The following is an 18,703-nucleotide window of genomic DNA, read 5'->3' as shown; positions in this document are numbered from 1 at the left end:
CAATAGACTCCCCCCCCTTCCTCGGAAGAGGCGGGGTTTTGGAGCTTCACCTGGAAGTACTCGTTACTTTCGGGTCGGTTCCCGGGGGAGATGGCCACGCTGCAGGAGGCAGACGTGAAAGTGGGTGGCGAGCCGAAACTGAGCAAGAAGTAAGTGTCGTCCAGGGCCATGTGAGCCTGTGGGGGAGCGGGGGGGGGTCTCCGTCCAGACTGGGAGGCTGGGCCGGGGGTCCTGCGCGTGTGGCCACGCTCCGGCCCTGTAAGCGACATCTCCCCACCCCGAGGCCCCCACGGCGATCGGCGGGTGCTGATGGGTCCCCCCGCCTTAAGGTTGAAATTGGAGAGAGCAGGGGTCGGTCTGAGAAATGACAGGGAAGAAAAGTGGAACTTGCTTCTTCCCTCCTGCCCCTCCGAGAAAGGCCTCCTGTGCTGACTGCCCCGCTCCCCGGTGCTCACCGAACGCTGTCTGCCACCTTCAGCCTTTCCTTCCCGGGCCTCACCGAGACCGTAGGAAGAGGGGTGTGTCCGTCTGGAAACGGCCGTCACTCTCCATATGGGTGATTCAGAGCCGAGCTGTCAGTGGTCTTGTTCAGCCTGGAGGCTGCCCTAGCCACTGTTGAGTGTATCTTTGTTAGCCTCTCCACCCCCACACCCTAGATCCTAGAAATGTGCAGATGACCACTGATCTAGATTAACCCACCCTTGAAAGGGCATTTTTATTGTCTCTAAATACCACAGTCTTTCAACCACGGTCATGAAACCACGGAACTCACAGACATCAGGGTGAGTTTTGAGTGTGTTACTGCTCTGAAAGTACATAATTAGGACTAGGCTAGGGGTGTAGTATTTGTAGAACACAAGAACTTTAGCTTCTAATGCATTCTGATGGAACTGCTATCGGTTCTTCAGCTAGGTGGTTTTAGAAAAAGTAGTAATACCTAGATTTATGGAGTTCACAATCACTACATTGTCCTTTATGACAATGATCTGATGGATTTTATAAATGTTTGGAACTTAACCTTAGATACCTATATCTTACTTGAGGGAAAGAAAGTTAAGTGGATTTTTTAAAATCTATTAAATCAGTCATTTTTTTTCTTTTTTCTTTTTTTTGGGGGTCGGGTTGTCGGGCCTGAACTCTGGGCCTGGGTGCTGTCCTTCAGCTCAAAGTTAGCACTCTACCACTTGAGCCACAGCACCATTTCCGGCTTTTTTTTTTCTGCTTATGTGGTGCTGAGGAATCGAACCCAGGGCCTCATGCATCCAAGGCAAGCGCTCTACCACTGAACCACCTTCCCAGCCCCAGTCATTTTTTTCTTTGAAGAAATTTTAACCAGATCTATTTTAGCATAACGGAGTTAAAGTAGGGGGGGGGATGGAAAAGAGATAAACATTTCCTACAGTCAGAAAAATTAGTTAAAGACTTAGTCCTTTTTTTTTTTTTTTTTTTGGTCAGTCCTGGGGCTTGAATTCTGGGCCTGGGCGCTGTCCCTCTGCTCTTCAGCTCAAGGCAAGCTTTCTACCGCTTGAGCCACAGTACCACTTCGGTTTTCTGAGTGGTTAATTGGAGGTAAGAGTCTCATGGAGTTTCCTGCCTGGACTGGCTTTGAACCATGATTCTTAGATCTCAATCTCCTGAGTAGCTAGGATTACAGGTGTGAGCCACGGGCAACCGGCTTTTTTTCTTATAATGCCACAATCAAGGCTTGAACTCAGGGACTCAAGTATTTTGCTCAGCTCAGCGTTTTTGCTCACAATGGTTGCTCTACCACTTGAGCCACACCTCCAGGCCAGTAATTGAATTTTTGTATTATTGATCACAGTTGCTTTAAAAGTAAGGTTTCCAGTTGAATTTTTATGTAAATATAAAAAACTAGTCAGTTCTTTTTACTCAGAGAAAGTATAGCTACCATCACCCCCTCTTGTTTTCTTGTCTTTGAGATAGGGTCTGGACAAGTTCCCAAGACAGATTTTGCCTCCACCTCTTGAGTAGCTGAATTATCACTTTTGTGGGTTGGGGTGGGGAGGAGGGGGGCTGTTACTACTGGACCCTGCCCATTAACCAAAAAGCTAAAGCACTCTACCACTTGAGCCACTGTACCACTTCCTGCTTTTTGGAGGTTAATTGAAGAGTCTCACAGACTTTTCTACTCTGGCTGGCTGGCTTCAAAACATGATCCTTAGATCTCAGCCTCCTGAGTAGCTAGGATTCCAGGCAAGAGCCACTCAGGGGTTTTTAAATACCACTTTCATAAGCAGCTTTTGTGTTCCAGGCTTCTATGTAAGCTTTCTGTTTTAATCTCACTTGTCATCTTGCAAAGCTAGCATTAATTTCTATTTTCAGAATGATCAGTGATGTATGGTGAAGTGTTTCCCCAAAGCCTGGGGTATAGTTTAGTGGTAATATGCTTGTCTTACATAGAAGAGATCATAAAGTTGATGCCCAGCACCCCCTTCCCCACCCCCTGCTACACACACACCCCAAAGTGTGTGTTCTTACGTGTGTCCTAGCACTAATCAGAACTGAAGCAGAAATCTAAACCCTGGGTCAAGTCTAACTCCAAAGCCCATGATCTTTTTACTAATTATACTGTACTGTCTCACATAGCTTTATAATAAAAATGTGCTGATATTTTATCTTCCAGTGATTGTGGGCTTGAATAGTTTTTTTGTTGTTGTTTTGTTGGTCGTGGGTCTTGAACTCTGGGCTTGGGCGCTATCGATCAGCTCTTCAGCTCAAGGCGAGCACTCTACCCTTTGAGCTACAATGCCACTTCTGATTTTCTAGTGGTTTATTGGAGATAAGAGTCTCACAGACTTTCCTGCCAGGGCTGGCTTTGAACCACGATCCTCAGATCTCAGCCTCCTGAGTAGCTAGGATTACAGGCATGAGCAACCAGTGCCAAGTATTAAGTAGTTTTTGTAGTTAAAATTCTCTTCCTAATCACTCTGAAACATTCCTGATCTAAAATCTTTAATCATCACAGTATTATGCTTAAGACCAGATGGACTACTTGCCCAAAGGATTCATTCTCAAAATTCTCAAATGAAAGATCCCCGCCCCCCCCCCCAAGTATATTTGAACACGGTAGAATATAGCTCCTGTCATTGTTTCCTTCCAGTGTTGATGTATAAACTAAAAACTATCCTTTCTTTTTTGTTCCAAGAACTCCAAACTATTCTTCTCTTTGACTTAGAAATGTTTTGTGTGGGTTTAGTTTCCTCCTACCCCCACAACTGAGAACAGGTCTCATTATGTTCCCCAGGCTGTCTCGGGCTCCTTAGCTCAAATGATCTTCCTGCCTCAGACTCCTGAGTATCAGAGACTACGGGCATGTACCACTATGCAGCTGTATGGCTTACATTGTCTAAAGTTTGTGTTTGATAGAGATATTTTCCCTGTGTTTCATATGCTTTGCATTACCATCTTGTGTCTAGGCACTTCAACCCTCTCCTCAAAAACACACTTTAGGACTTCAGAAAATTGCCTTCTGACTTGAATTCTAAAATGTGGTCATTTTTCTACCTGTAAGTTATTGGCTGACTTGTACTTGACTTTCTAACCTAGAAACACACCCTTTTCCATAGCCAGGAGTGAGATGATTTTAGTTGCACAACAGTAAGTTCACAGGATTGGCTATTTGTTTAAGAGCCTGAAGTTAAATGGCTCAGCTCCCCCTACGCAAAGTGTGTAGGTTGAGTGCATGTGTACTGTCTGTCCCGTCTGACTCCACATCTCTTGTTTCCTGCTAGGTCCTGGCAGTAATTAATTCCAGGGTATTCTGCCATGTTGATGCAAGCTGCGGTCAGGCTTGTTAGGGGGTCTCTGCGGCAGACCTGGGCAGAGTGGGGTCAGAGGGACCTTCGACTGGGCCAACTTGCTCCTTTTACAACGCTGCACAAGGACAAGCCACTTTCTGATAAAAGAAGGTGGGTGCCCGTCGCCTTCTTTATTGCTCTGGAGCAAAAGTTCTCTCCTCCAGCATATGTTAAGCCCTTAGTTAAATCTTTGGATTTACTACAAAGAAAGCAAAGAACTAACTCTTCTACTAGCAAACCCAATAGTTCTTTCTCACTTTCTCTGAGTTCAAATCCTCTCTTTCTTTTTAGTTTTTTTTTTCTTCCCCCTGATTAGTTGGAGATGAGTCTCTTGAACTTTTCTGCCCCTGCTGGCTTTGAACCCATATTCTCAGATGTCAGCCTCCTGAGTAGCGAGGATTACAGGCGTGAGCCTCCAGCACCCAGCTTGGTTTTAAACTCTTGATTCTCCTACTTGAGTCTCTGAAGTGCTGGATTGTTGGTGTGGGCTTCCTTACAGCCTTAAGATGCCTTGTGGATCTTATTCTAGGACAATGCTGAGAAAAAGAGACTTATTTGTATAAGGAATTTTTGTAATGCCAGTTATTTTGCCTTTTCTGGGTTTTTTTGTGTGTTTGTTTTTTGCTTTATTTTGAGGTTTTGTTTGCCTTTAAATTAATCTGGTTCTAGTTGTTCTAGGTGTTGTCCTAGATCTTTCTGGACTCTTCTTAGAAATGATTTAAGAACAGTGTCTGATTTGAGAGGATAACAGGTTTATCTTAATCCTAGAAAAGAAATCAGGTAGCCTTGGATGCCCACTGACTGAATTCCAGTATTATAGACCGGGAGCACTGTTTGGAAAAGGTTATCTTTACAACTGTTTTCAAGACAGATTGCATCAGAGTTGCCTGCTTTGAAGTCATCAAAACCAGTTTTTCACATAAAAGATGCTCAGCTCAGCTAGATGTGGTAGTGCATGTCTATAATCCCAGCTACTTGGGAGGCAGTGATGTAGCGAATTACTATTTCAGGCCAGCCCTGGGCAAAACACAGAGACTCTATTTTTTGGATGAGATGGAGAGAAATAACTAAATAAAAATGGGCTGAGGTGGTAGAGTATTTGCTGAATTCAAACTCTAATACTGTCTCTCCCCCACCCCACCCCCAAAAAAGATGATCAGTTCAAATCCTTGATACATTTTTTAATAAAGTATTGAAAAATGAAGGCTAGTGATGCTGCTGAGACACACAGCTCCCAGTGAGGCTGAGCCATAGGATTGTAAACTGGAAGCCAGATGAACAACTTACCAAGACCTTGTTTCAGAAGTAAAATGGGGAGAAGTTAAGAAGGTAGCTCCATGTTAGAGCACTTGTCTAGCACATAAAAGACCCTGGGTTTAAGCCCCAGTACTGTAATAAATTAATGACTAACCAGTAAATAAATTTTGGAAGAGGAAGGAAAGAAAGGGAAATCAAGCATGTTCTCTAAAACAAGACAGCATGAAAGCATGATTTGGGGGCTAGGAAGGTGGCTCCGTGGTAGGGTGCTTACCTCTCATGCATGAGACCCTGGGTTTGATTGCTCAGCACCACATAAGCAGAAAAAGTTGGAAGTGGTGCTGTGGCTCAAATGGTAGGGCACTACCTGCTGTAAGCTGAAGAGCTGAAAGATAGCACCAGGCCCAGAGTTCACACAACTGACAAAAGAAGAAGAAGGAAAGCATGACCTAGAATCTTTTCCAATGGTTCACTGTTACAGAGTATTCATCTGAAAGAGTATCTACAAGTTCCCCTTAAGTAACAAATATATCACTATCCAAAATAACTTGTTCTCTTTCTGGATTCATACGGCAAGTTTACTTAATGGATGTTTGGTTTGGTTTTTGAGTCTCAGGTAGCAAGAACCAAGAGTTTGAATAAGGAGGAATTTGCCTATAAATACATAAAAGTTATATGATTTCTATCCTAACTGCAGAGTGTACATGTTTTAAGGTAGTGACCGATACCTAACAGAGTTCTCATCTGGTCATTCGCTCACGACAGTGACAGGGTGGTTTATAAGCATCTGCCTTCATAACCACTGGGAGGTGTCTTGTTTCCCCTTGCTAAATAGGGAGAAGTTGGGTCATTTGCCAAAGGTCACGTCATTGGTAGGTATGTCAGAATTGAGCCATAGGCAGTTGTATTACAGAGATGATATTGTATCCCCACTAGTAAACTTTGTTGTACTTTCTCTGTTGTCAAAGTCGGGTTCCAATGGGCCATGTGAGACCTGTGTGGACAGCTTTTCCCAGAGAGATTGTCCATGGTCTGAAGAGTCCAATTCTGCCACAGCTTAACTCTTTCCTTTGGGAAGGGCATGGGGGGGGAGGGGCATGGCAGACATAGCTGTCCCCTCACGGGTTGATCAGATACTGGAGGAGCTTAGTCTCGTGGAATACCATGTAACTAACTAAGATTTGGTTTGTGGACTCAAGGAGCTTTGTAGCCCTATGAATGCTGAGAAAAGGCCTATGCTCCTGAGTGGTAGGAAAATCCCCTACCTCCACTCTAAATGTAAACTATATGTAGGATTTCTTTTTTTTTTTTTGGGTCCGGTTGTGGGGCCTGAACTCTGGGCCTGGGCGCTGTCCCTCAGCTCTTCAGCTCAAGGCTAGCGCTCTACCACTTGAGTCACAGCGCCACTTCCAGCTTTTTTCTTTTTGCTTATGTGCTGCTGAGGAATCAAACCCAGGGTCTCAGGCATGCAAGGCAAGCGCTCTACCACGGAGCCACCTTCCCAGCCCTATATGTAGGATTTCTTTGTCCTAGTGCATCTTGGTTTTAATTGAGGCTAGGGCCAACTGGAGACTGAACACAAAGACTGAAAATGATCCTCTGCATCTTTGTCCTAAGCTTATTTTTTCCCTTGTCTCTTTCACGTAGAGTTCAGTGAAAGAGGTTGGGGTTGGCGAGTGGGGGGGGCGGTGGTGGCGTGGCACTGAGCAAGCGCAGTTCCCCCAGCTTATTCATAGTTCTGGAAAGTAGCTATGGGGCAGAAGGCACCGGGCTCTTCGGGCACTGTTCACACTGATTGCTTTCATTTCCCAACAGTGAGCTAAAGAGACGCCTGAAAGCTGAGAAAAAAGTGGCAGAGAAAGAAGCCAAGCAGAAGGAGCTCAGTGAGAAACAGCTAAGCCAGGCCCCTGCGGCGGCCACCAACCACACCACAGACAATGGCGTGGGTGCCGAGGAGGAGAGCCTGGACCCAAACGTGAGTCCCCTGGGCCACTGGCACGGCTGGGCACGGGAAGGCTTGTGATGAGGCTTCTGGCAGATTTCCTTGGGCCCAGGCAGTAAGAGGGACCAATGACTAAGGAGATACATAGGCACCAGATCAGGCATTAGGTCTGGGTCACTTCCTCTAAATAAGGGAAGAAGGCGAAGTCACAGAGCATGCCATGCCTTCTGGCTAAATGCACAGGCCCTGGATTTTTTTTTTTTTTATATCAACTCCCAATAGGCAGCTGAAAGTCCAGAACTCCTAAGTGACTTTAGTTGAAAAACCACGTTTTTACAGACCAGATTCACCTGTCCTCTGTCCCCCAACCTCATCCTTCCCTCTGGTTTTATACAAAACTGTTGAGTGGAACACAGCCTGCCTGTTTGTTTACATCTCTCCAAGGCTGCTTGCCCTCCTCCCCTCCCCACAACGCCAAAGTTGAGCAGTTGCATCAGGAAGAGTGTGCTGGCTCCCGCTGTAGATTGTCCCTGTTTGCATTCTACAGGTCCCGTGGGCCTGCCTTGGGTAAAGTCTAATGCGTGGTCAGGGGTAGGAGCGTAGTTGAAGAGAAATGACTCCATCATATAGAATCAGTCACCTAAACCAATAAAACGTTTTCTTCTTTTTGTTGAATCTTGCATTTTAGAATTCTAGCCTTCATTTCTAGCTGTGGATCAGACCACCATGCAAGAGAGAGAGAAAGAGAGAGAGTGCGTGAGTGTGTGTGTGTGTGTGTGCGTGCGTGCGTGTGCTGGTCCTGAGGCTTGAACTCAGGGCCTGAGCACTGTCCCTAAACATCTTTTGTTCAAGGTTAGCACTCTTACCATTTGAGCCACAGTGCCACTTTCAGCTTTTTCTGACTAGTTTATTGGAGATAAGAGTCACAGACTTTCCATCCCAGGCTGACTTGGAACTGTGATCCTCAGATCCTGAGTAGCTATGATCACAGTCTTGAGCCACCAGTGCCCACCAACCATGCATTTTTTTTAATTTTAATTTTATTGTTATAAAGGTTACAGAGGGGTTACATTTACATACATCGGGTAATGAGTACATTTCTTTTCATACAGTGTCACCTGTTCCCTCATTCTCTCTAATTCCCTTCCTCCCACCTCTACCCATGAGTTTTGTGTGGTTCACTTTCATCAATGTCCAGTGTACTTCACTGCAGCACTTTTTCTGTTTTTCCTCTGATTCTGTGCCCTCTTCTCACCCCCTCACAAATATTCACATAAATACACTGTTTATAAGGTAAAGTATACAGAATCATCATAAAAAGATTTTAAGTCCTTTGTTCCCATATCTTTGGAGTTCATTTCAGTATATATGTATTGTTTTATATGCATGTGAACAGGCTGTTGGGCATTGTACACTTGTGATTCTCTCCTAAGACTATCCTCTTCTGGTCTCACTGCATGTGAGTATCTAGAATCCTGTGTCATTTGTCATATCCCAGTAACCATGCATTTTTTTGTATTTTTTGTTTTGTTTTGTATTTTTGCCAGTCCTTGAGCTTGATCTCAGGACCTGGGCACTGTCCCTGAGCTTCTTTTGCTCAAGGCTAGCACTCTACTACTTGAACCATAGCACCACTAACAGCCTTTTCTGTTTATGTGGTTTTGCCTTTTTTTTTTTTTTGGTTGGTTGTGGGTCTTGAACACTGGGCCTGGGCACTCAAGGCTAGTGCTCTACCACTTGAGCCACAACACCATTTCTGGTTTTCTGGTGGTTAAGTGGGCTGGCTTTGAACCACGATTCTCAGATCTCAGCTTCCTGAGTACCTAGGATTACAGGCATGAGCCATCAGTGCCCAGCTGTTTATGTGGTACTAAATAATTGAACCCAGGACTTCATATAGGCAAGCACTCTACCACTAAGCCACATTCCCAGCCCTAACCATGCATGTTTTTTGTTTTTTTTTTTTTTTAAATTGGTTGTGGGGCTTGAACTCTGGGCCTGGGCACTGCCCCTGAACTCTCCAGCTCACTACCAGTTGAGCACGCTACCACTTGAGCCACAGCACCACTTCTGGTTTTCTGGCAGTTAATGGGGGATAAGAGTCTCACAGACTTTCCTTGCCTGTGCTGGCTTTGAACCGTGATCCTCAGATCTCGGCCTCCTGAGTAGTTTAGGATTACAGGCATGAACCACTGGCACATGGTTTTAAATGTGAATCTCATTTCATTCAGTCCTTTGCTTTCAAGAGTATGGAGGACATGTATATTGAAAGTCTCAACTGGGGGCACTCTGAGAATCCAGTACTCTGCCAGATGGGCCCTGATCTGACCAGGTTCAACTTTGTAATGACTCTTTGTTGTTTAACAGCAATACTACAAGATCCGCAGTCAAGCAGTCCACCAGCTGAAGGTCAGTGGGGAGGACCCGTACCCACACAAGTTCCATGTAGACATCTCTCTTACCCACTTCATCCAGGAATACAGTCACCTGCAGCCCGGGGACCACCTGACTGACATTACCTTAAAGGTGGCAGGTAGGAAAACTCCCCGTTGGTTCACCGAGATCCCCAAAGCAGGCAGGCCTCTTTGGTAACATAACAGAGCATATATGTTGCTCTTCAGCTATTGTCTCTTTGTTGTTTGATGATGCTATGTATGTTATTAGCATATATTATTACAAAGGATTTCCATGCATGCATTTGATCATAATGATACCCTCTCTTGATCGTGTGTGTGTGTGCGTGTGTGTGTGTGCGTGTGTGTGTGTGTGTGTGTGTGTGTGTGTGTGTGTGTGTGTGTGTGTGTGTTGATACTGGGAATTGACCTTGGCTTCAAACTCTCACTTGGGTTTTTTCCCTCAAGCCTGGTACTTTACCACTTGAGCCATACCTCCACTTACTAGAGAGGGTATTACTACGATCAAATACATTTTATACACACACACATGCGCGCGGAAATCTTTTTTTTTTTTTTTTTGGTCGGTCATGGGGCTTGAACTCTGGGCCTGGGCGCTGTCCCTCAGCCTTTCAGCTCAAGGCTAGCGCTCTACCACTTGAGCCACAGCGCCACTTCAGGATTTTTCTGCTTATGTGGTACTGAGAAATTGAACCTAGGGCCTCAAGCATGCAAGGCAAGTGCTCTACCACTGAGCCACCTTCCCAGCCTCTCCAGAGAATATCTTAGCTCCAGATATTCATGCCCATCTTTGCCTTTTTTTGTTTTGTTCTGCTTTCTTGTTTTCTCTTCTTTTGTTTTCACGCCAGTGTCAGGGCTTGAACTCAGGACTTTGAGCTCCTGCTTGTTTTGCCGCTGGTACTCTACCTCTGCCATTGGAGCCATACCTCTAGTCCCATTGATTGGTTTTAATAAGAACAATGGGTGTGGGGACCAAAGCAGGACTCAAAGCTCAAGTCATATCAGATTGTGTATACTGCTGAGGGAGCTCTCTTGGCACTGAGAGCATGAAAGGTCTGGTTCTGTCTGTCGATATTTTTGCTATTCTTTTTTTCTAGGTAGAATCCATGCCAAAAGAGCTTCTGGGGGAAAACTCATCTTCTATGACCTTCGAGGAGAGGGAGTCAAGTTACAAGTCATGGCCAATTCCAGGTATATAGAATTAGCTACCTGGTTAGAGAACTTTTCAGGCTGAGCTAGAGCAACAAAGACATTTTGGACAGAGGATGATAATGGTCTTATTTTGCCTGGCACGGTGGTTCATTCCTATAATCCTAGCTACTCGGGAGGCTGAGATCTGAGGATCGCAGTTAAAAGCCAGCCCAGGCAGAAAAGTCCCCATGAGACTCTTCTCTCTAATAAACTACTCAAAAAAGCTAGTAGTGGTGCTGTGGCTGAAGTAGTAGAGTGCTAGCTTTGAGTACAAAGAAGCTTAGGGACAGCGCCCAAGTTGAGTTCAAGCCCCAAGACCATGAAAAAAAAAGGGGGGGGAGAAGGATGAAGGAAGTTATACAGGCTAGACTATCTGCCTGTCTGGAAAATGATGGCTGCTCTTGAATTGTATTATTAAACATAAATAACACAAGATATAAAACAGATCTGAAACAATCCTTTGTAGTCTTATTTGCTTAGCTTTTGAGACTTCCATTAATTGGTTGAGGGTTCCAGTGTAAACTAGTAGTGGGTGCTGATTTTAACTACTATATAGTGAATTACTTTTCCTTCCACTCAGGAACTATAAATCAGAGGAAGAATTTATTCACATCAATAATAAACTGCGTCGAGGAGACATAATCGGAGTTCAGGGGAATCCTGGGAAAACCAAGAAGGGTGAACTGAGCATCATTCCCTATGAAATCACGCTCTTGTCTCCCTGTCTGCATATGTTACCTCATCTACACTTTGGTCTCAAAGACAAGGTAAACGCTCAGCCTGCTAGCTGCGACACAAAGATGCAGTCCACTTGTTTTATTCTGCCATTAAGTGAAGCCAGTGATGTCTAACTGCTGCTTTTTGTTTAGGAAACAAGATATCGTCAGAGATACTTGGACTTGATCCTGAATGACTTTGTGAGGCAGAAATTTATCATCCGCTCCAAGATCATCACGTATATCAGAAGTTTCTTGGATGAGCTGGGATTCCTAGAGGTGAGAGGAGGGAGGGGTTCCTATCTGCCTTGCTCTGCTTGCCCCGTGCATCCCTGCCCTCCTCTCCCAAGGCATGCCTCCTGACAGCATCTTCTTTCCTTCTTCCATCTTGCTTGGTGTCCTTGTTAGGAAAGCAAGAACTGACTTCCACAATAATGAGCAAGGTGTCGTATCATTTGCGTGGTATTAGTGCCATGTTTGATATGTTAATAAGTAATTTAGTGACAAATTTTTGTGGGTTTTGTTTTTGTTTTTGCCAGTCATGGTGCCTGAACTCTGGGCCTGGGCACTGTCCCTCAGCTCTTCAGCTCAAGGCTAGCGCTCTACCACTTGAGCCACAGCACCACTTACAGCTTTTTCTGCTTATGTGGTACTGAGGAATCGAACCCAGGGCCTCAGGCATGCAAGGCAAGCACTCTACCACTGAGCCACCTTCCCAGCCCTGTTTAGTGACAAATTTTTGTAGCTTTAAAAAAAGTGTTTACATGTGTGAGAAAGGCAAATACATGTATTGTAAATGAAATCCAATAAAGAAAAGCCAGACTATACTCTTCTGCCTCTTTCAACTAACTTACTTCTTACTTTTCTCCCTAAACTTGACTTTATTGTGTCTCCTTCCTCACTATTTCCTGTGACTGCATGGACAAACTTACACCTGCAGCAAGTGGGGTATGAGTGAATATTTTGGAGCAGTTGTTGTTTTATTTTTTATTTTTTTATTTTTTTGGGGTCCGGTCGTGGGCCTGGGCGCTGTCCCTCAGCAATTCAGCTCAAGGCTAACGCTCTACCACTTGAGCCACAGCGCCACTTCTGGCTTTTTTTTTTTTTCTTTTTGCTTATGTGGTGCTGGGGAATTGAACCCAGGGCCTCATGCATGCAAGGCAAGCGCTCTACCACTGAGCCACCTTCCCAGCCCCATGGAGCAGTTGTTTTATATCTTGCGTTATTTATGTTTAATAAATGAAGTCACACTTTCCATGGACCTACCTTTTTTTTTTTCTATTTCATATATTCTGTTCTAGAAAAATCAAGCAGTCTGTTCTTTTTCAGGGACTGCATTACTTTTGAACTGAGTGTTATGTGGGGACAAAGCATGAGCTGTCTCCAAGGTCGGGTTGTCTGGGGACAAACTTTCTCCCTGTCTGTTTTAGATCGAGACTCCTATGATGAACATCATCCCAGGGGGGGCTGTGGCCAAGCCTTTCATCACTTACCACAACGAGCTGGACATGAACTTGTACATGAGAATTGCTCCAGAACTCTACCATAAGGTAGTTGATCATAATACACCCCATTCCCTTAAAGCACAGAAGGCTGGAAATCATTGGCTAGAAGTGTTGGTTAGAAATAAGAGAGCCACTAAGGATAAAATAGCCAGGAAGTGTTCTGGATTTGTCAGGTTTTGTAACACTTCCAGAATTTCTCTAAGATTAAGAGCATTACAAGGTAGACAGCAAAGGGATAATATACACACCCCTGACCTACTCTGGTTACCCTAACATTTTTCAATTTACAGTTTTCTTGGATTTTAGTCTTTTATGGAAGAGCATAGTGTCCTTCCCCTCCCCCCCTTCTCTTTCTCTGTCTGGAAGTTTTATATATATATTTTTTGAAGATGTATCTTTATATATATATATGTGAATATATTTTTATCTTCGCATATATATCTTCAAATAACAAGCCATATCATTCAGGATTCTTAGTTGTAGACAACAGAACCTATTGTAACTAAAGCCACTGACACATCTGTTTAGCTATATAAGGACGCTCACATGAAGGATCAGAGAGCTTGGAGCCTGCATAACTAGGAATGATGTGAATCTCATTCCTGAGCTGATGTCCTAGAGAACGCCGTCTTTACAGCTTGGCTGGGTCACTGTCAGAAGTCTAGAGAACGCCATCTTTACAGCTTGGCTGGGTCACTGTCAGAAGTCGCATCCCTGCCGCAGCTCCACAGCTAGAGGTCTCTGGTGCCTTCCACCTGAATGACCTCTGCATAATATTTCTTACTGGTATATCTGAGGCTGAGTCACAAGAGGCTTCTCTGGTAGGCTAAGACCAAGATAGAGGACACCCATGCCACAGGAAGAGTTTAACAACTGTCCGCTACAAGGGTCTAAATGGAGCAAAGTACTAGGAACTTGGAGTAGAAAGTACAGCTAAGCTATGAACAGCAGTTGGAAGAAGAAACTTCCCAGAGCTGTGAAGACAGAGTTACCTGCTTGACCAAGGCCATGTGTTGCTAGATGTTGGTGGTTGGTGGCATTGACCGGGTTTATGAAATTGGACGTCAGTTCCGGAACGAAGGCATTGATTTGACTCACAATCCTGAGTTCACCACCTGCGAGTTTTACATGGCGTATGCAGATTATCACGATCTGATGGAAATCACTGAGAAGATGATTTCAGGTGAGCCTTACTTTTTTCACCTCTCAGCAGGCTTGTAGGGGCTGGTGAGCTACTTACAGAAGATTATTTCCTGAGCTTTGTCCTTAGGAAATGGCTCATTTCTCTCCTAGGAATGGTTAAAAACATTACTGGCAGTTACAAGGTTTCCTACCATCCTGATGGCCCAGAGGGCCAAGCCTTCGAGATTGACTTCACCCCACCCTTCCGGAGAATCAGCATGGTGGAAGAGCTTGAGAAAGCCCTTGGGATGAAGCTGCCTGAGACCAGCCTGTTTGAAACTGAAGGTAAAGGTTCAGCTCTGGATTTGTGCGTGTGCGTGTGTGCGTGTGCGTGTGTGTGTGTGTGTGTGTGCGCGTGTGCGTGCGTGCCTGGGTGTGGGATGGGGTGGTGTATGTGTGGGCATGTGTGCGTGCATGTGCGTACATTTTTTTTTCAGTACTGAACTTTGAAGTGAAGACCTCACAGTAGCCAGTCAGTTGAACCATGCCACCAGCTTTTCTGTGTTTTTATGCCATTCCTGGGGCTTAAAACTCAGGGCCTGGGCACTGTCTCCGAGCTTTTTTGCTCAAGACTAGCACTCAGCCACTTGAATCACAGCTCCACTTCTGGCTTTTTGGTAGTTAATTGGAGATAAGAGTCTCACAGACTTTCCTGCCCAGACTGGCTTTGAACTGGAATCCTCACATCTCAGCTTCTGAGTAGATAGGATTACAGGCATTAGCTACCAACCAAGGCTTTGGATATTTTTGAGACAGGATTCAGGATTTCACATTTTTGTCCGGGGTATCCTAGACTGCACTCCTACTTGTGCTTCCCTGTGTCCCTGAGCATGCCAAATGTGTGTCCCTGCCCCCAGCCATTATTGAGATGGAGTCTCCTGACCTCAGGAGGTCTGTCTCCCAGGTAGCTAGGCTTATATGCTTAACCCCACGCCCGCTCTGTTTTGTTTTTGAGCTAAGGTCTCACTGGGTAGCCCAACTGGTCTCAAACTTAGAGTCCTCCCAAGTGCTAAGATGATAGGCATGCACCACTACACCCAGCTTTATATGTGTTTTTATTGGGCTCTTTGATGTTTCCTGGTCTAATTTGAACATTTGTATCACAGAAACTCGCAGAATGCTTGATGATATCTGTGTGGCCAAAGCTGTTGAATGCCCTCCACCTCGGACAACTGCTAGACTCCTCGACAAGGTGAGAGGTCACCACATCATATGCATTCTCAGCTGCCTCAGTAGGCCCCTGTACTCAGACATGAGTCCCACTCGTTTTCCTTAGCTTCATAGGAAAACTACTAGGGAGGAAGGAGAGAGTTAATCTTGAACTATGTATTACCTCCGTTAATCCTTTCCATTCTTTGAAAAGCTATAGGATAAAGCCATCTAGAAGGAATTGAGACCTTCCTCTGGGACTGTGAAAATATTAAAAATTAATATCTAGGGCTGGGAAGGTGGCTCAGTGGTAGAGCACTTGCCTTGCATGCATGCATGAGGCCCTGGGTTTGATTCCTCAGCACCATATGAGCAAAAAGAAAAAAGCCGGAAGTGGCGCTGTGGCTCAAGAGGTAGAGCACTAGCCTTGAGCTGAAGAGCTGAGGGACAGCGCCCAGGCCCAGAGTTCAGGCCCTACGACCGGACCCAAAAAAATAATAATAATAAAATAAAATTAAATTAATATCTATTTCACCTTTGTCTTTCCATTAAGCTTGTTGGGGAGTTTCTGGAAGTAACATGCATCAATCCTACATTCATCTGTGATCACCCGCAGATCATGAGCCCTTTGGCTAAATGGTAAGATAAGTGTAGTATTTTGGCTGCCTGCTGCTACATAGCAACCCCACAGCTTACAAATCCGAACCACCAATTTATTTTCAAGATACACTATCTTTCTGTTCCATGGAATATTGGCTGAGATAACAGAAATTACTCTTTTTCCCCAAGTTTTAGGAAGGATTTATTTTTATTTAGTATTAAAGTAAGGAGAAATAGAAAAGCTTTCCCACTCTCCACCCAGGAAATGAGAGTTAAAGATTCTTCATGGCTTTTTTCCCACTGGGAATTCTGCCAGGGCACGTTGGTTCCCCTCTACATGGCCTCTCCATATGCTGTCTTTGTGGCATCATAGCTTTTAGCATGGCTGATGGGTTCCCAAAGAAGAACAAGCAAACATGCAAACAAGCGTTCATTCTTCTGCGGATACCCTATTGGCCAAACCAAGTCATGGCTAGCCCAGAGTCCATTCAGGAGAAATGTATGCAGAAGGTCAGACATTCTGGTGTGGGTTAGGGTAACAGTCTACCACAGGGCTCGTTAGGAAGATACTCAAATCCTCCAGGTCTCTCATACTCTCACTGTAATACCAGATGATTTGGTGCTAAGAATACATGCAGTTAGGTTGCCGTTAGCTCTACTTTTTTGAGTCTACAGTCATTCAGGGATTCTTGTACCAGGAGCTGTAAATTCATCCTTGTTGTCCTGGTTCCCAGGCACCGCTCCAAAGAGGGTCTGACTGAGCGCTTTGAGCTGTTTGTCATGAAGAAGGAAGTGTGCAATGCCTACACGGAGCTGAACGATCCCATGCGGCAGCGGCAGCTGTTTGAAGAACAGGCTAAGGTGAGGAAAGAGCGAATGTGTCCTCATCAGCAGATACCAGTACAGGCTCGGGGGCACTCATGGTTTTGCTGGAGGAAGTCACATTTCCAAAGGAAGATTTTGGTTTTGGCTGCGTGAGACCTAAGAGGAACATAAGGTTGTCTGTACACAAGGAGCACAGTGTGTGTCTTAAAAACAGGGAAACATGACCTTTCTGAGATTGCACTTTTCTCAGATTTCTTGGGGATGCAGCAGATCAAGGTATGAAGCAGGCAGGGCCCTGCAGGCTGTCTGTATTCATGTCACCGATGGGTGGTTTTAGGAACCAGGAGAAAGACTATGCAATCACCATACCGTCTATGAAAACTTGGTTTTCCTGCCACCCCAGAAGCCCCAGCAGCGGAGGTAGTGTATTTCAGAGGAATTTGTGTGCATTCTCATGTAGGTTTCATCAGTCCTGATCTGTGCGTCTGTGAGGGAAGTAGCCCCCGTCCCAGAATTACTGGGAAATGAATTCCCACCACCTGAATGAAAACATTCTACTGCCTTAGACACTGAGCTGTCTTGACAAAGTGTTACCTCTTGCTTCTCTTTATTCTAGGCGAAAGCCGCTGGTGACGATGAAGCCATGTTCATAGATGAGAACTTCTGTACTGCCCTGGAGTATGGGCTGCCCCCAACTGCTGGCTGGGGCATGGGCATCGACCGTCTCACCATGTTCCTCACAGACTCCAATAACATCAAGGTACACAGCGGTTCTCCATAGTGCACACTTCCCCAAAGCCCCAGGGTTGGAGGCAGAGCCAGGTGGGCCCCAAGGGTAAACAAGGAGCACTGGGCAGGCAAAGAGGTCCACACCATGCCCCAATTGGAGACTTAGATTAACTGACCTTGTGGGATATTAGTTCTTTCTACTGAGACAGGAGGAATACCAATGTTTGCATTTCATGCATTTCTAGGGACAGGCTGCCTGCTGCCTGAGCTTGGTTTTTTGGGTTTAGGTAGTACTGGGGATTGAACTCAGGGGCCCATGCTTCCCAAATTGGCTTGTTTAAATCAGCTGATCAATGTGGAAACTGTCCCTGTCCTATTTTTGTAAAGCAAGAAATCAATTCTGTGTGTGCACATGTGCATGTGCATGCACTCCCCAGCCTTGGAGCTTGAACTCAAAGCCTGGGTGCTTTCTCTATGTTTTTGAGCTTGAGGCTAGTGCTCTGCCACTGAGCCATAGCTCACTTGCAACTTTTTGGTGGTTAATTGGGGATAAGAGTCTCACAGACTTTCCTGCCCAAGCTGGCTTTGAACCACTATCCTCACTCAGATCTCAGCCTTCTGAGTAGCCAGAATTGTAGGTATAGCTCACCCCAGTGCCCTATTAAAATAAATTTTAATAGAACCTGTGTTTATTCACTGTCTTGACATGATGTCCTAGACAATGAGGTACACAAAACAGCATACAGATCTCTGGACTTGGTTAGTAGCAATAATAGGCAAAGGAAATACATAGATCACTCTTCAAAAAAATATGTTCAAGTGCCTTTATAGCATCAAAACACATTTATGATCTTTTGTAGGAAGTACTTCTGTTTCCTGCCATGAAACCCGAAGACAAGAAGGAGACTGTAGCAGCCAGTGATACACTGGAAAGCTCAACAGTTGGCACTTCTGTCTAGAAAAGAATGACAAGTCTTATAACTCAGGCAATTTTGCGTATCTACAAAAGATAAAATCTGTGAGGGAATTCTTGTATGTCACCATCCATCCAACCACAATTGTGTTTCAGCCACCAAAAGAGAGAAAAGGAATTACAAATTTCTTTTTATTCCTTGTTAACAAATAAACTACCTTATCTCTTTACCTTGGGTATGTCAGTTTTTTTTTCCCCAGACTGCTAGCTTAATGAATGCTTAGGGTTCTACCATGTTATGATAGTTTGTGTTAATGTGGTAGGGAATGGACCTTGTTTTTTTTTTTTTTTAATTGGTATTTCGTATCACTGGGATTGAACCAAGACATCACACATTAGACAGTTGCTAAGTGTCCTAAAATTGTTTATTTCTCCTCTGTGCCATGCATTGTTCTGAGAATT

The 18,703-nt window shown here is 44.8% G+C and overlaps 1 protein-coding gene across 2 annotated transcripts; it reads left to right on the top strand.

The window, feature by feature from the left end:
* The first annotated feature begins 57 nt into the window (after positions 1–57).
* Kars (lysyl-tRNA synthetase) lies at positions 58–18,450 on the top strand. 2 transcript variants are annotated; one of them, XM_013012953.1, is made up of 15 exons: positions 58–149; positions 3,753–3,929; positions 6,891–7,050; positions 9,385–9,550; positions 10,529–10,622; positions 11,203–11,389; positions 11,492–11,617; positions 12,769–12,888; positions 13,864–14,026; positions 14,137–14,310; positions 15,132–15,217; positions 15,728–15,813; positions 16,509–16,635; positions 17,216–17,359; positions 18,189–18,450. In XM_013012953.1, exons 2-15 carry the CDS (start codon positions 3,787–3,789, stop codon positions 18,285–18,287), a joined length of 1,875 nt encoding a protein of 624 aa, XP_012868407.1. In that variant the 5' UTR covers positions 58–149; positions 3,753–3,786; the 3' UTR covers positions 18,288–18,450. The 2 variants fall into 2 exon arrangements, with proteins under 2 accessions (XP_012868407.1, XP_012868408.1); XM_013012954.1 differs by lacking the exon at positions 3,753–3,929 and having other exon boundaries at positions 64–149; positions 18,189–18,446.
* Positions 18,451–18,703: the final 253 nt, after the last annotated feature.

This window comes from Dipodomys ordii, unplaced genomic scaffold (genome assembly GCF_000151885.1).
Source record: "Dipodomys ordii isolate 6190 unplaced genomic scaffold, Dord_2.0 Scaffold18, whole genome shotgun sequence".
Classification (NCBI taxonomy): Eukaryota; Metazoa; Chordata; class Mammalia; order Rodentia; family Heteromyidae; genus Dipodomys; species Dipodomys ordii.
This window is presented reverse-complemented; position numbering and strand designations above follow the sequence as displayed.

What these genes read in the sequence shown, in the direction of transcription:
- Kars (XM_013012953.1), top strand. Translation starts at nt 3,787, where the DNA reads ATGTTGATGCAAGCTGCGGTCAGGCTTGTTAGGGGGTCTCTGCGGCAG. An exon ending in CCACTTTCTGATAAAAGAAG is followed by an intron (nt 3,930 to 6,890) that starts GTGGGTGCCCGT and finishes ATTTCCCAACAG; the next exon opens with TGAGCTAAAGAGACGCCTGA. An exon ending in ACTTTGGTCTCAAAGACAAG is followed by an intron (nt 11,390 to 11,491) that starts GTAAACGCTCAG and finishes CTTTTTGTTTAG; the next exon opens with GAAACAAGATATCGTCAGAG.